We start from the raw sequence: 16,050 nt of genomic DNA on the forward strand, positions 1-16,050 counted from the left end.
TGAAGTTTAAAATCCGTTTATTATAATTATTACTCTTATTGTTTTTAGCATCATCAACTTTATTATAATTAAGATTACAGCAGACACCAGGAATTATCCTGAACTACTACAACATACTCGTCTGTATTAAGTTTTGACGTTACCATACGCATAATATTGTGATCGTTGTTACACACGTAATCAAGCATAACTTAAGACATCCGTAAAAAAAAACCCCAACACAACTCTAAATAAATAGTGAAGCCAATATCGTACAAAAAATACTTCTTCACAAGATGCTTAGCGACGACAATGATAGAGATGACGATGTTGACGATGTTGACGATGACGACGATGATGAGGATGATACACCAATGTTGCTGGCTGCACTCTCAAAACTGTAGTGAGCAGAGCGGCCACAGGGAGCCCCACGAGCCCCAGACCAGATGTTTCACTCGTCAGGACCACGCGAGGTCACATCACTTCAGCGCTTCCAATATCTCTGTGGTGGCCAATAATGGAGAATTACGTGATAACCACTTCAAACGAGCGGGATTATCAAGTAATCCCACTCGTATTAGCCTTGCCAACAACACAAATCGGTGTGACCAAAGTTCTGCTACCTTTTAGGTGGTACCAGTTTTGCTCTGGCCCGGGGACTAAGGTCTCGGTGACTTTGGTGGACCGCAAGGCAAGGTGTTGCACAGACACCAACTGATGTCTTTTTCTGGTTTTCCCAAAGCTTTGCTCATTATCTTCAAAGGTAACCTTGCCGGTTAAAGGCGATCTCAGTCGACACGTCCGACAATGCACTGCGGTGGAATCTCACCTCCTCTGAACCCCCCTCGTCCCCACCGGTTGTGTTTTTTTCTTTAAACGCAAACGGCACTTGAAACAACTCTGCCGTTCTTACTGGAATCTGCAGATTGGTTTCGCGCACGCTGATGAGAGGGACCGGGTCCAGCAATTGCCAAGAGGAAAATAAGAGCAATTTGGAAAATGTTCCATTAAGTAACAGCAGAAACCATCTTCACACTGACACACAAACCGGGGGGGGGGGGGGGCTCCTGTCAGCTGTCAACAGTGGGGGTGAGGTTACAAGGCAGTTGCCTAATAAACAACGAATCATGACTTACAAGGATCAATGAAATAGATGGCATAACTATGAAGGCAGTGCCACACCGTGCTCATTCCCAAAGCCACGGCGATGGCGAGTAGTGCTAAGCTGCGTAGAACTCGGAATCTCGTGAATCGACAAACGGAGGTTGGGGGGGGGGGGCCACAGCGGAGGTGCCGAGAAATCTGAAGCCGCTGCCTGTGGCCCGAAACCCTCGGGGCATCACCGACCAGCGCCACACCATTCCCCAAAAACCCGCTTTCCCCCTTCCCCTCCCCCGTGTGAAGCTAACGATGCATTTTAATGTTTACTCCAAGTGATCCGTTTACAGTTAGTATAAAAAATAAAATAACACAATTTGCAGCTGCGTGTATTAAACAAAATTTTAAAACCGAATGTGACAATCAAGTAATGTGACAATGGAAAAACGTCAATCTTGGTTTTAAAAACAAGTGCCTTTGAATCTCATGAATGAGCCCTACAACCCATGGTGCCCTACCAGTGAAACTCCAACTTATGCCTGAAGAGAACCTCCACAAATGTATGCAGACACGTGCGCACACACACACACAAATGCACAAACGCACGTGGGTTAACGCACACACACACATACACACTGCCACACACACACACACACGAGTCATCATCTGTGTCAAAGGTGAAGCATGAATAGGGACACCCCCCCCCCGCACCCCCCCCCCACGCACAACCTCTCCCGCACGCTCACGTACACATGCCGGCATGCTCCATTATTGATAAAGCGACGCTCTGGATAGCAGACGTGACAACCGCACGATAAAACACTCACGTTAATGCAGCATTCTCCGCAAATTCCACATCAACCAGAAATAATAACCACAAACGTCGACGGGATTTGATTGGCGGCGGCCGCGGCGGTGACAACGGGAGGAGACGGCCCCTAGCTCCGGTTCGCCAAGACAGCACCGCGCGCGGCACACAACCGAAGCGACGTCCGGCTAAAAACTACCCTAGGCTCCACGCGCACGGCAAGCAAGGCTGCCAACAAAGCTCTACGGAAACGCAAAGTGAGGACGGTCGGTCCTTCCGGGAGGCCCGATCGGGGCAAAGACACACTGGAGAGAGAGAGCGGCTCACGCACGCGCGAGGTGGGGGGGGGGGGAATTACACTCACGATTGGCCCTTGGAGAGAGGGGGGGGGAGAGAGAAAAGGAGACAGAGAAGAGACGCAGAGAGAGAGGTAAGAGAAAAAGAGAGCGGGAGAAGGGGCCGAGCATTCAGAGGCTCTGGCAGCACTGGAAGCGGTTGGATTTGCCGTGCTCCGAGGTGGGGGGCACGGTGATGTCCACCACGTTGTTGCTCGGGGAATCGTCATGGCCGGCCCGGTCCGAGATCTGCTTCTGAGAGACAATCCGGTAGATCTCTGTCGCAGCAAAAGCAGCCGCAGGGGAAACAACAGCACGAGCAGGTTAAAGTGCAACAGGGGCGAATCCACATTTGTAAGTGTGACATTGGTCTTATTAACATAGTAATCCCACCCAGAATTAACTTGGATCTATGTTCATTCGTTAGAAGACCAGAAGCTATCAACTATCTGGGCATAATGTTATCATCAACATTCTGTATGTTGGGAACGACACCTGCTCTGAAATTCTAATGCATGTGGGGGGGGGGGGGGGGGGGCTTTGCATCGCGCGATGCTTATGGTCGTTGCACGATTCATGACTTATGTCCTCATCCAGCAGTAGAGTGGCATATTGGTTGCACGCGTAAACGTTTTGAAATTATTGCACTTGGCTTGCTGGAAACTTCAAATACGTTTTTATATAAATGAGAAAAGCTTCCTCCCCCATACTGCATGCCTCGTTCACTTTGCAAATGAGTGCATTTGTCCTCAACAAAATATTCTCGATTAATGATCTCTTTCTTCATTATATACTGCCAACAAGGCCACAGCCTCCTTATAAGGAAATCCCTACCCAACACCATCTCAAAAGCAATAATGGCCCAAAATTTAGAAAGCAGCTTTCTCAAAAAATCTAATCAACCACCCTCAGGCTTTCGCAAGCCAAGTTCCTGCTTGGAAGTGAATTACACACACACGCAAGCCACACAACATTCTCCCACTCGATTAAACCCGCACTCTGCCTTCGACCGCCTACAACACAACCTTCTGCAGACCAATGAGCCCGCCTTCTAGTAATGTGCAGATATCTTAAACACCAAACGATCGCTTCTTCAATCGCCGTGTATGCAACGTCTAATACCCCAACACGTGCAACTTGCTTCCTCGGTCTCGCACGTTTCTACAACACGCTACCTTCTCTCAAATCTTGTTTCATCACTGAAAGACTCGCGGGAGCTCACACGACTGGAAGGACCAGATCAAGCCAAATGGAGGCACACGGCTAAAACAGATGGACAATAAAGCAGCCTTCAAACATCGGGGCCATTGCCAAACACTATGAAGTGCTTTCATACAAACACAACATCCTCTCTTATGCCCCACACTTTTGATCTCTTCACACATTAGTGACAGATCAGTTGGCCTTCACATACTCTCTGATCTCCTCCGTACCTAAGGTTTGCCTACTACACCCCGCGTAAACCCACTCCACGTGGCTTGATTAATTACCCTGCTTTTGCATCTCCTTGCCCACACATCGCCCCCACCACCACCTCCACCCCCTACCACTCCCTCCTCCCAATTTTAAAGTAGGAAAAGCTAACAAACTCAAACATTGCTGTAATTGTGGGCTACTGTTAAAATAAATGAGGTTTTGCAAGTGTCTACATATTAGTTATTTTATCATTCCACTTCACCCAGGAATGCCTCAGCAAGTCTCAAGACTTCTCCAGAAGGGTCCTGCCAAGTGTTCCACAGTCGGGTGCGATGTGGCTGCTGCTCTGTAATCCTAGATTTGAAGCTTTCGTGACTGCAATGATTCATATTCTTAGGTTTTTTCGGTAAAGTCACGGTAGGTAAAAACATTAAAAAATACTTTTTTGATGTTTTTACCTACGTGACTTTACCGAAAAAACCTAAGAATATGCTCTGTAAACCCAAATGTAATTTGTAAGAAATTTTGTTTACCATGTACATTGTGCGCGATTTTTTTAGCAATGGGAGAAAAACCCCCAGAGAACCCAGAGGAAACCCATGCAGAAGAGGGTGAGAATAGAAAAACTACACACAGAAAGACACCCGAGTGAGAGATCGAACCCAGCGCCATCCTGCTGTGAGGCACAAGTGTGACCACTGCACTGCAACCCTGCCGCCTCCCCTTGGAATGCAATGATTCACCCCCCTCCACGATTCGACAAACTATCACCATTTAAAAGTCAATTAGTAGTCCCCCTGAAAGTGCATGCATAATCTGAAGTGGTCAAAATCTCAAGGACTGATGGTGGCGAGAATCAATAGAATGCAATAATCATTTAAACCTGTAACGTGCCGCACAGCATCCACTCGCTCTCAAGGGAGAGAACGACTCAAGAGGCACGAGGAACCACAAACCAGCAGGGAAGGGAGCCAGGCGCAGAGCCGGTGCCAACAACTGTCCAAGCTCCGTGGTTCTTTATATATTAAGATGTTTCCGGCCAATTAATGAGGGTTCATAATTAGGAGGAAACGAGACCACGCGTAGGAAACCTACGCATGCGATGGGGCAACATTATCCGATACGGCTGGAACAGGGGAGTCCGCATTTTCTGGACTGCCTACTCCTGACAATGCAGGGTACGGCACTTCAATGCGCATGGGAAGGAAGTTTCACAACATTTGTGCGATACACCAACCCCTGCGCCCACAGAGGTGGATTACAGGCGTGCGTAGCCACCACCGCCCAGTGTTTCACAATGTGTCGTGAAACTAAGAATCGATTTTCATCCACGAATCGTCGGATGTCTCCCAGTCATGTGTGCAAGAGACAAATGTTGAAGTAGCATCAACCACCAGATTGAAAAGCAACAGTCATTAGATGGGCTAAATTGAGTGGCACTAATTAGCAATCATTATTCTAGATGTTTAAGAAAACCAATTATTTAGGCAACTACAGCGGCTACTGCAAATATATTTAAATTGAATTATTATATTTGTGATTATTTGCTGCTTATTTAATTTCACTTTAGCTGTTTCACTTTGCAATTATTCATGTCATACCCACTGCAGTATGCTGCACGTCTTGTATATTTATCACATTGTACTCTAATTATGACACTGTTGTTCCTGCATGCACAATTTGTTCGTGCTAACATTTGTTTCTTGAAAAAATCGAACTATTTAATTGCCCAAATCGCGCTTTCACAAAAACAGAATTTACTCAACGCCCCAATGCGGGACCAGTCCAGAAAAAAACTAAAACTTGTTAATGCTTTCCTGGTGTAAAGGGCATTATTATTATTCACGATGATCATTGATTCCTGCACCGCACGTTAGAACGGTAGATCGCACCTCCTTTTTTCATTACCGATAGGTCTCGCTTGAACACAGAGACATCCATCGTCCCACCGGCCCCACACCTGGGTCTGCAGGACTTACATTTCAATTTGTTTACAAGATGGCTTACATTGGAGTTTGATTAGAATTTTAGACCTCTCAGCCCCCCCCCCGCCCCCACCACCCTCCTGGTCGCTCACCTGCAAGGATGTTCTGAAAGGCGGCCTCGACATTCGTGGAGTCCAAAGCGGACGTCTCGATGAACGAAAGATTGTTCTTTTCTGTCGGGGCACAAAAAACACACAGCTGCAGCACAGATCGTACGGCGAACTGCCATCTCTTCCACAAGGTCAGGGAGAATGGCGCGGCGAGCGTCTCGGCGTGCTCGCGCCCTCGCCGCCCACCAGGCAACAATCAATTCAGCAGTCCTCCTCCGCCACGGTTTTTTCCGTGGGTCGTAAAAGTTTGCGACGTCCCTGGCAAGAGCAGCGTTCCATTGTGTGCGACAATGTGAAGATGCCACGGGCAACAGGTTTTAATGCACAAGACTCACTATGTACCGTCGTGGAGGATAATGGTTAACAAATAAATTATAAATAGACTGCGTTTTGTCCGCTTTTGTAGTCCACCATCCTAGGAGCTTTCCAAACCAATATTTTCCAGCAACATTTGTCAAAGCAGCATATATGGTGGACCGCTTTTGACCGAGTCACATCAGGCCTATTGAAACTAATGCTGGATGTTTAACAGACTCTGCTGATGAGCTTGAAATAATTCAACCCAGTCCAGAGTTTCCCTCGTTTACAATTTCTGCGAAACACATGCGCGTCTCGAAGCCGTGTAGGGTGGTGAAGTAAAAAAGACAAAAATGCTCTGTTACACAAGAGAGCGTAGGACTTTTTTTCTGTTCATTATTTGTTTAAAGCACGCCTCATTCCGCAAACAGCGGGTGATCGGCCGATATTGCGGTTGTCAGCGCGTCCGCACGGCGCGTTGCCATGCGCAGCGTTCCACGCCACGTTAACGCATATAATCCAGGGCGCGCGTAGGGGGTGTGCGATTTGTGGCACCGTGGGGGCAACGCAAGGCAAACGGCGCTCTCTCTCACTCTCTGGCCGCGAATTGTTCTCGCGTCTCAACGATCGAAGCGTCACGCCGCTGAGAGTGGCGCGGCGCCGAGTTACGATCGGGTTGTAAAACGCAACAACGCGTCGCTGGCGCGCGACATCGCAGGGGTTAGCGCGACCACCGACGAGTCCATTTGCGCAGACGTCCCCCCCCACCCTCTCTCTCTGTCGTTCTATTCGTTACGGAGTATCCGTCACCTCAACGATGAAGCGACTCTGCTCCCCATGATTACTACAATGCTGGAGTAGGACACATCACTAGAGGTGACGATGGCAGGTGGACGAGACTGGTGACGGAATAGCAGCCCAAGGAGAGAAACGCAAGCAAGGCGCACAACCACCGTGGAGTAGAAGCGATGAAATCAGGTCGCGTTCAGGAGGTGGACAGGTGCAGCACTGGGCTTTGATGAGTTGTGAAGGCATGGGGAGGCTTTATTCCAACAGTGGATAGACTGCCCTGCAACGGTCTCGCAAGGTTTATACGCAGATAAGGACAAACCCTGCGTCTCACAGGTCCAAGTGTGCTCGTACCTCGATGCATGCAGGGCATTTCCACATTCCAATGGTAGGGTTCAGTCTATGTGCAATAGTTTGGGTTTATAATACGTCTAAATGCGATCACGTCTGCAGATGCTGCCCCAAGTGGGTGAAGTATCTGCCGCTTGACGGATTGAAGAGGTTTTTAAGAGCACAGAGCAATGACGATGATGACACCTTATAAAAAATGTAAAATAAAAATAAAACTATTAAACATATCAATCTTCACGCCTGAAAATGCTGTGGCTTGGCTCTCTAACACACCAGTGTGCTGTACTAGTGACAAATTGGCAAGTTCTGTTTACGTGACGTGTTTAACGACACATTTATATATTTACGCGATTTAACCCAAAAAAACATCTATTATAGATGAAATACCATAACCCTACGCCAACGTCTGTTAAACACTTAGGTTCACATTCGTGTTTACGATGTTACAATGCAGAGCCGCGGTGTGCACCATCTGGGCCTCTAGCGATTCACACGCCTCGCGCTTCCGTGAATCGTCACCGTTCATGGTCGCGATCTTTTCCCTTTAAACTGTGAATGTAGCATCCCTCATGGCTGCTGCAGGTCACGTGACCCTGGTACAGACAATCCAGGTGGTGGTGGCCATAAACTCCAGCAATCCGGCACCGTAGAGGCGAGGGTTGATGGATTCTCGCACGAATGTTGCCAAACAGCACTGTGGGCGTTGAGGAGGCACCTGGCTCACCGGGAGAATACGGTACAGCAAAGTGTGGACTAAAATGATCCGTTCCTTCTGCACAGGGAGAGTGTTTTGTCTCTGCGCAAGGTGGCCCCGGTTTCCCTCCACATGTATAAACTCTCATTAATTGTCTGGTAACATCTTTATATAGAGCTGCAGAACTTGGGCAACTGTTTGCACAGGCTCACCACCTGCCTGCCTTTCCCCTTGTCTGTGGTTCCTCAGCAACTGTAAGATGCAATTTGCCTAAGCAAAGTAACAAATTCTTGCTGTGGTTTTCACACCTGATGATGATTGCTTGTGTTGCAATCGAAACGTCATGAGAATTTTATTGTAAAAATGTTATTATTTTATTATTTCCCTTCTACGTGACTTCACCGAAAGAATCAAGAATACGAATCCCTGCAGTCACGAAAGCTTTAAATTGAAAGTTATACAAATTTCAACATCATAATTACAAGCACACACATTGAAAACATTGTATTCTCACGGCACAATTCGATGCGTGTTTCTTGACAGTAAGAATGTATTTTGACCAATCAATGTGTTGTTACATGCTATTAATCATTAAAATTGATTCTTGGGCTCATGACACTCGTATCATTTCCTGCATGAGAATCTATTTTATGGATTTTATGCAAATGATACACACGTGATATGCTCATTTTACATTTAGTCATGTAGAAGCCGGGAGAACAAGCGATTTCAAACGAGACGACAAAAACAAAAACAAAGAGATCAATTCTTGAATGCAAATTTACGTGTACGTGGATGAGAGAAAATACACATCCTGGTAATGACATCACTCAAACTGTAAAAACAGTAAGTGGGCTTGGGCAAAGCACATTGCTGGGAGGCACGATGGCAGAAGGCCAAAGACAAAGAAGGGGTGTCAGCCAAGGAACGAAATGCGCCCCAGAGGGTAACCACCGAGGAGATGGAGCAGTGAAATCAGCTGGTGTGCAGGTGTTAGGTGGATTATTACATCGCGGTATCGTGAAAGATGGCGGTTGCTTGGACAGGCCTTCATCCAGCAGTGGATTGACCAAGACTGATAAAAATGCTGATGTTATGCAAATGTTACATGCCGCCCAGTGCACCTCTCACACACACTGGGGAAAGAGAGTCATCCAGTGGCGAGGGGTGGGGTCGGCGGTTAGGATCAGAGGGGGGCGCGGGTTGCATAGGGTGGGGGCATTACGGGGGGGGGGGGGAGGAGTATTTGGAAGGCATTGGGGGGGCTGCCAGTTGCTCACCGGCGAAGGCGCGCGCTTCGTCGGTGGGCACGGCGCGCAAGTGCCGCAGGTCGCTCTTGTTGCCCACGAGCATGATGACGATGTTGCTGTCGGCGTGGTCACGCAGCTCCTTGAGCCAGCGCTCCACGTTCTCGTACGTCAGGTGCTTAGCGATGTCGTACACCAGTAGCGCGCCCACTGCCCCACGGTAGTAACTGCCGGCACAATGCAGCGGTGCGTCGGTGGGGGGAGGGGTTAACAACAACCGAGCAACGCAGCGGCATGTCCATCCCTCCCTGCCAGTAATTGGGGGCACATCGGCGGGGTGAAGGGAGGAAACGTGGCAACGAGGGCGATGTTTCAACAGAGAGACGAAACACGCGGTGATGCAGAAACACAGAAATAAAGCAAAAGCAACACATGGCAATGCTATAGTGTTGCAACACAAAGAGACTTGATAATGCGACACTGGGCAATGCGATACGTGGCAACACAACGCACGGCAGCACAACGCACATCAAGGCAGCAACACAATAAGCACCAACGCAATATAAAGTAACGCAGCGACACAGGGCAATGGAACGCAAGAACTTGGCAACGCATCGCGGAAACCTGGCCACGTAGCATAGATCGTGGCAACGCAACACGGCAACGCATCACGCTCCAACGAAGCGCACTGCAACGAAATACACAGCAAAGCAATGCGCAGCAATGCAACCATGTAGCATTGAGGCAAAGCAATGCGGGAACAGCAGTTCCACGCAGAACCCTGTCCTTGTTTTTCTGCATCACTTCTCGTCCTGGCAGCAAAGTTGTTTTTCACCTGCTTCCTGTAGCTTACTGCAGTGTAGCAAATGCACAATCATGGCAATTTGGATTTGATTGACAAATCAGTTTAGTTTTGTTTACAGTTGTGGTGCGCGATGGATCCATAGTGGTGTCGATCTATAATTGCTTTTGTTAATCTATAATTGTTTGCATCGGTGCGTTTGTAATGTTGTGACTATAGAGGCGGAAAAGCTGTTAAAACGTACAACCAACATCGACATGTATCTACCATATGCATAGGAAATAACCGATTCTTCCATGCACATTTGGACATGTATCGTGAGCCTAGGAATCGATTTAATTCATGAATCATTCCAACCCCACCATTTTTTTCTTTGCACTGTTGGCAAAGCTGTTATGGGAATGATCACTAAGCTAGAACACAGCATGGGCAGCCGATTAGAGCTAACGAGCTCATTAATTCAATCCTGCCAACGAGGCTAAAGCAGTCTGTTTCGTAATGTGAAGAAACCTGACCATGTGACCATGAGCTGCAAATTATGACTGGATAACTTAAAATAACTCCTTCCAGGATGGACAACACAGATTATAAACTCAGAGTATCCCTCTGATCGTTTGGCGGTGGGGGCTCATGCCAGCCGGCAGTTCTTTGCCAAAAAAATCCAAACTCTTATGGCAGGGGCCAGTCTTTCCATAATACAACCACAACATTGGGAAACTGAAAAACGGCAATTTGCAGCAGAAAAAATGCATCTGGCTTTTTAAAAACGTCTCAAAAGATGCAATTGCATTTTGACGCAATATATATTTACATTGTTGCTGTAATGCAGCAGAGGTGTGCCTCCTAGTCTTCTGAATCCTGTGGCCGAAATAAGATGGACTGATGGATTAAAAGTCATACGTAAAAGATACATCCATCAAACCGCATATTCAAGAATCGATTATTTCCCATTCGTATATGTTGCATCTAATTGGTTTACACGATCCCCAAAGCAGCGATACGCGACGTGAATTAACAATCCATTCTAAAATTTCAATCGTGACAATTCATTGAATCGCAACAGCGGCGAATCGTTACAAGCCTCACAAATTTGTCATCGAGGCACCATCGGGATGCGAGCCCACTACAGACCGACGCTCGTCGTGACTTTTGGGGCGTGCGGAGAGGGCGACTCACGCGGAGGTGATGGCGCGGTAGCGCTCCTGCCCGGCCGTGTCCCAGATCTGCGCCTTGATGGTCTTGCCGTCCACCTGGATGCTGCGCGTGGCGAACTCCACGCCGATGGTGCTCTTGCTCTCCAGGTTGAACTCGTTGCGCGTGAAGCGCGACAGCAGATTACTCTTTCCCACGCCGGAGTCTCCAATCAGCACCACTGGGAAGAGGATGGCACACGAGGAAAGGTAAGGGCTTAGAGCAGAGCAGTGGAACCTACAGTCTGAGGGCCAGATATTGCCCGCGACTGTTTCATACGGCCTTCAGCCACATAACCCGTAGTGGAACCAGTGAGGGCTTAGAGAAAACAGAATCCTCTCAATAGAACTGAGGGGGGTTTAAAGAGAAACTTGACCACGTACCGAAACCAGTAAGGTCTTAAGAGAGATGCAGAACACTATAATGGTACTGGTAAGAGTTTAGATGTACACTGGTGAGGGCTCAGAGGAACACAAAACCACACGTGAACTCTGGTGCGGATTTAGAGACGCATCCAACACTTAATTCGGACCGGAGATGTTGGAGTGGTACAGAGCCATATAAGGACACTGTTGATGGTTATGAAATATACAGAGCTCAGAGCCAACGGCTATTCAAAATAGTACACAGCCAAAAACTGGGTGCAGTGAGGGCTTAAGGGAAGGTAAAAACATAAATGTCAAGAGTGAGGAAACAGGCACACCCAAACCCCAGAACAAGGGATTTCTTTAGACACTCGCACAATGCAGCACCAGAATTGAGCACTTAAGAGACAAAACCATGAAGTAACCTCCGTGAGGGTTTACCGAGCCACAGAACCCAAAATAAGGTTGAGTAAAGCATCAGAAAGACACAACCATATGATATAGAACCAAAAACTTGACTGCTTCTTTTATCACATGGCACATGAAATAGCAATTTGCCTTGGAAATGCACACAATGCATACAAACTTTCCTTTAAATAATACATTACATACAACCTGCTTTTAAATACATAATGACTTTCAATTGTGCAAGGTATTGGTATGGCTCCAGGTGTTACAGAATTTGCTTTGGGTGTGCCTCCTTTACAGTACAGACATGCCCAGGACCGGTCATGATCACATTCTCCATTGGTGCTAGCCTTTGCCGGGAATCAAACCCAGGTGGCTGGCTTCAGAACGCAGCAAGCTGATCCACCGTGCCACCCAGCACTATTTGTGCCATTTCATTGTGTGGTAAAAGCTGTCCATCTTCCAATTACTCAGGGGGATGCCAATCCTGGGCTGTCTGCCTGTGGTTGGCGATTGCCAGCCAATGCCATGCGCGCTCGCGGGCCTGACAGATGTAATACGAAATTGCATCCATCAGAGGTTGTGAAAGAATCGCAAAACACAATGCACTGAGCAACACGTCCAACCCCTCACTAACGGAGCACAAAAGTTAAACATTCAACGCATTCGTCAATAACACCATGTGGCCTTAAAAAGAAAATGTATACAATAGGCGACGTTTCAGGCAATAGCCCTCCCTCACAAGAGGCCACAGATATGAAACTATTTAACCATTTTTATTTAACCAGGAAAGGCCCACTGAGCTATATAACTCTTTGTCAGAAGCGACCTGGCCACAAATGTTAGCTCAACAAAGTGGCCTATTACATGGAAATTTACAGCAGTCAAAATATTCTAAACGCATGTTTCTAAATGGGAAAAACCGGAGGACTCGGAGAAAAATCCACGCATCTACAGGGAGAACACGCACACTCCAAATATACATGTTTCAGGGTCGGGATTGAACCCACGACCTCCTGTATATCAGTCGAGGTAGTTAACATCTCGCAACCATGGCACCCATCTTGCCACCGATATAGAGACTACCTCCGTCTTCGTGTGCTGTGAAGGGCTATTGCCCAATGCGTTACATATTATACAAAGTACTTATTTGAAGGGCACAGTGTTATTGACAAATGTGTAGGATTTTTTGTTGTTTTTGTTTGTGCAGTGTCACCAATACAGAACTTAATAATCACGTTCTGTTTTATGTTTGATTTATAATAAAATATAATATAATAAAATTCTAATTGCACTCTGCCAACATGCTGCCACTAGGTGAAGACATTTGAATTTAGAACAATCAGGATAACCTCTTATCGGATAATTCACCACCCGGAGGCACGGAATGACCCTGTAAAATGCCCAAAATAACTGCATTTTAAGTGCAGAGTATGCCATCTGAATTCCAAGCAGGTATCACCACTAGACTCTTCAAGGTCTCTCATTAAAAAGAGATGTCCATCTCAACTGTGCTCTCACGTGGATAAATACACATCAAAGTCAGTGTCTCCACAATTAATATAGCAATGGGGCAGCTCTCATCTCTGTTGGCAGCGTTGAAGCAAGCGTTTGAAATTCCACGTCCTTGGCAGGTACCAGGCTCTTTGTATGATCACCACTATTAACTCGCTTGCTGCAGTGGTTACGAATTTTATCAACCTCTGAAACGGGATGAAATTGTGAGTGGATGCTCACTGCTTTTTAAAGTCAGTGATTAAATCAGCTTGTTTGCAGGTGCTGCATGAATAGTTGTATCGTGAGACCACGAAACGTGGCAATTGTTTGGAAGGCCTTCGTCCAGCAAAGGGCAGATCATATACGATGATGTTCTATAGCAGAAAAATGTTTTTCTATTTAAATAATACCCTTCATTTACTCATGATAGCCCGAGTCCCAACACTCTCGTTCAATAGGGTCCTCCTGCCATAGGATAATTGAGTATTTGGTACACGTGAGAACCCGTGCCTGTGAACAGCTGTTAGCTCTATTGCAGACTTGAGACCTTAGTCACACATACATAGGAAAGAGATTTGCATTAAAACAAACATGTATACAACTAATAGAAAGTGAAACACGGAGTAGAGGCATTTAATTGACTTTGTGAAAGTGGGCTTGGCCAGGGACACGTCGCGAGAAGAGACGATGGGTGGTGCAGGCAGCCAACAGGGGGAATACGCCCAAAAGGACACCACACTGCATAGATGGAGCAATTACATATGCTGGTGTGCAGACGCTAGATGTATTGTTGTTTTGCATGACCGTGAGAGATGGAGACGGCGTGAGATAGCTTTCATCCAGCAGTGGACTGACTATGGGATGGTTCAAAGGTCAAAGTGTACTGTCCCTGCTTAAATCAGTGAGTGGTAAAAATGTATATTGCAGGGGCGAGTTCTTCCATAGAAAATTCGTTGTCCACGACTTATCAACCCCAGAAAAACAAGCTGCTGCGATCAACATCACCTATTTGTGTAGTCACAGCTGTGTGATATTCTGGATTGTCACTGGGGGGGTGGAGTTACACCGGAAACAAACATTGGCCATGGTGCGCTAGTGATTTTTAAAATCATTTCCTTGTCACATAAACACGGTTACACACAAATACACGCGGTAAAGTTAAAGGAAAATGGAGCAGATTCGATTGCGACCCGTGCTTTTCCCACAGAGACGGCTGGAAACCGGACAATCCTCGGATCTTTAACGTCCATTTTGCAGGAAGAGAATTAAGCCCTTACCGACGTTACATGAAGCTGTGGTCGCAATAATTGGGCAACCCTGACCCAGGCCCCTAGCCTCTTAATCCTAGATACCAGAATCGCAGGCCACCCAAGTCCCCGACTGCTCGAATTCTGCTTTGTTTCGCAGATCCACAAAATAAAGACCTTCCTTGGCCTGGAGGACCTTTGTCCTCGGTGACCCCAGGATAGGGGGCCACTCTTCAGCCCCAAATATCCCAAACCCCAGGAATTCTGCCTAATAAACCCGGCTACTGTGCCCCTCTTTTCAAGGCGTATCACAGCCCTGCACCACTCCCCTTGGCTCTCATCAACACCCCCCATCTTTCATTGATCCCTTTAACATTTTATGGACGCCCCGTGTCTCTTTCCTTGAGACGCTCTCGTCAAAACCCCCCTCTCTCTATCTTACCTCCCCTTCAATATCACAAGGGATCACAGCCTCTTAAAAAGTCCCTTATTGTGGGTAACTCGACCCCTCGCAGTAACCCAGTCTCGCAGAGAGCCTTGCCTTTCCTGGGCGCCCACTCGCCCAATAACAACACCCGTCACTCTAATAGGCAGCCATCTGCTTCATACGAAACACATTTTTCGGAGAGACCCCGATCCTTCTCTCGTGGAGACCCCCAACACCCTCACATCAGCACCAAGGGCCCGCACCTCCAAAGCCAATCCAGTCCTAGGCCCCCATAAATTTTCTTCCACGGTCGTCCCCGTCACCAGTCTCACTCTACTGCTGCACCGAGCTCCCCGCGTCCTCTCTCACGCTGGCTCCCCAGTAACCCCCTCCACCTCTCGCTATCCCCTTCGCCTGGGCGATCCCCGCACCTTTGAAGAGGTAGTCGTACTCGTCGTCCCTGGCTCCCATCTTGGCCGTCATGAGGCGGTGGTGCCGCAGTGTCCGTGACTGCTGCTTCGCGACTGCCCACCCCCGCTGGTGGGCGTGGCCACGGGGGAGGGGGCGGAGGCTAACAAGGAAGAGGAGGGGCTCGTTAAACAAAGTGGGCGGGGCTTGCATAAATTGTGGGCGTGTTCGTCAACGAAGGGCGGAGATAGTGAAGGAGAGGGGGCGGGCCAGTGCCGAAGAAGGCGTGGTTAGTTAAAAGTAGGCGGGGTTAGGCGAGGAAACCAAAACACCACGGGACCCCGAGAGCGCTTAGCTCCGCCTCCAGGCCGCGCCCGACGTGACGTCACGGCCCCTCGTCGTCTGCCGAGAGAGAGGCGCCCGCCAATGGCGCGAGACGAGGACGGTGGCGCGCGCTGAGTGGCGGGAAACGTGAGGGGGGGCCAGGGCGGGGGGCTGCTGTGAAGCCACGCCTACCATGATGACGTCAGCCTCCCTCCCCCGCGTACCCGCCCACTCCCCGCGCATATAATTACCGTGCCTCCCCCGCCCCACCT

General features: G+C 48.1%; 1 protein-coding gene across 1 annotated transcript; it reads right to left on the reverse strand.

The window, feature by feature from the left end:
- On the reverse strand, nt 1-15,633 carry RAB11A (RAB11A, member RAS oncogene family). The gene is made up of 5 exons (XM_078592600.1): nt 15,478-15,633; nt 11,088-11,283; nt 9,143-9,336; nt 5,714-5,794; nt 1-2,498 (listed from the first exon to the last, which is right to left on the reverse strand). Exons 1-5 carry the CDS (start codon nt 15,527-15,529, stop codon nt 2,353-2,355), a joined length of 669 nt encoding a protein of 222 aa, XP_078448726.1. The 5' UTR covers nt 15,530-15,633; the 3' UTR covers nt 1-2,352.
- Nucleotides 15,634-16,050: the final 417 nt, after the last annotated feature.

The sequence above is a fragment of the Lampetra planeri genome, chromosome 3 (genome assembly GCF_965212315.1).
Source record: "Lampetra planeri chromosome 3, kcLamPlan1.2.h2, whole genome shotgun sequence".
In the NCBI taxonomy this organism is placed as follows: Eukaryota; Metazoa; Chordata; class Hyperoartia; order Petromyzontiformes; family Petromyzontidae; genus Lampetra; species Lampetra planeri.

Bases quoted from the DNA above. Each gene is read 5' to 3' on its own strand.
- RAB11A (XM_078592600.1), bottom strand. From the start codon at position 15,529: ATGACGGCCAAGATGGGAGCCAGGGACGACGAGTACGACTACCTCTTC. The intron at 5,795-9,142 runs GTGAGCAACTGG...GTGCCCCGACAG, and splicing joins CGAAGCGCGCGCCTTCGCCG to AAAAGAACAATCTTTCGTTC. The intron at 2,499-5,713 runs GTGAGCGACCAG...TTGCTGCGACAG, and splicing joins CTTTCAGAACATCCTTGCAG to AGATCTACCGGATTGTCTCT.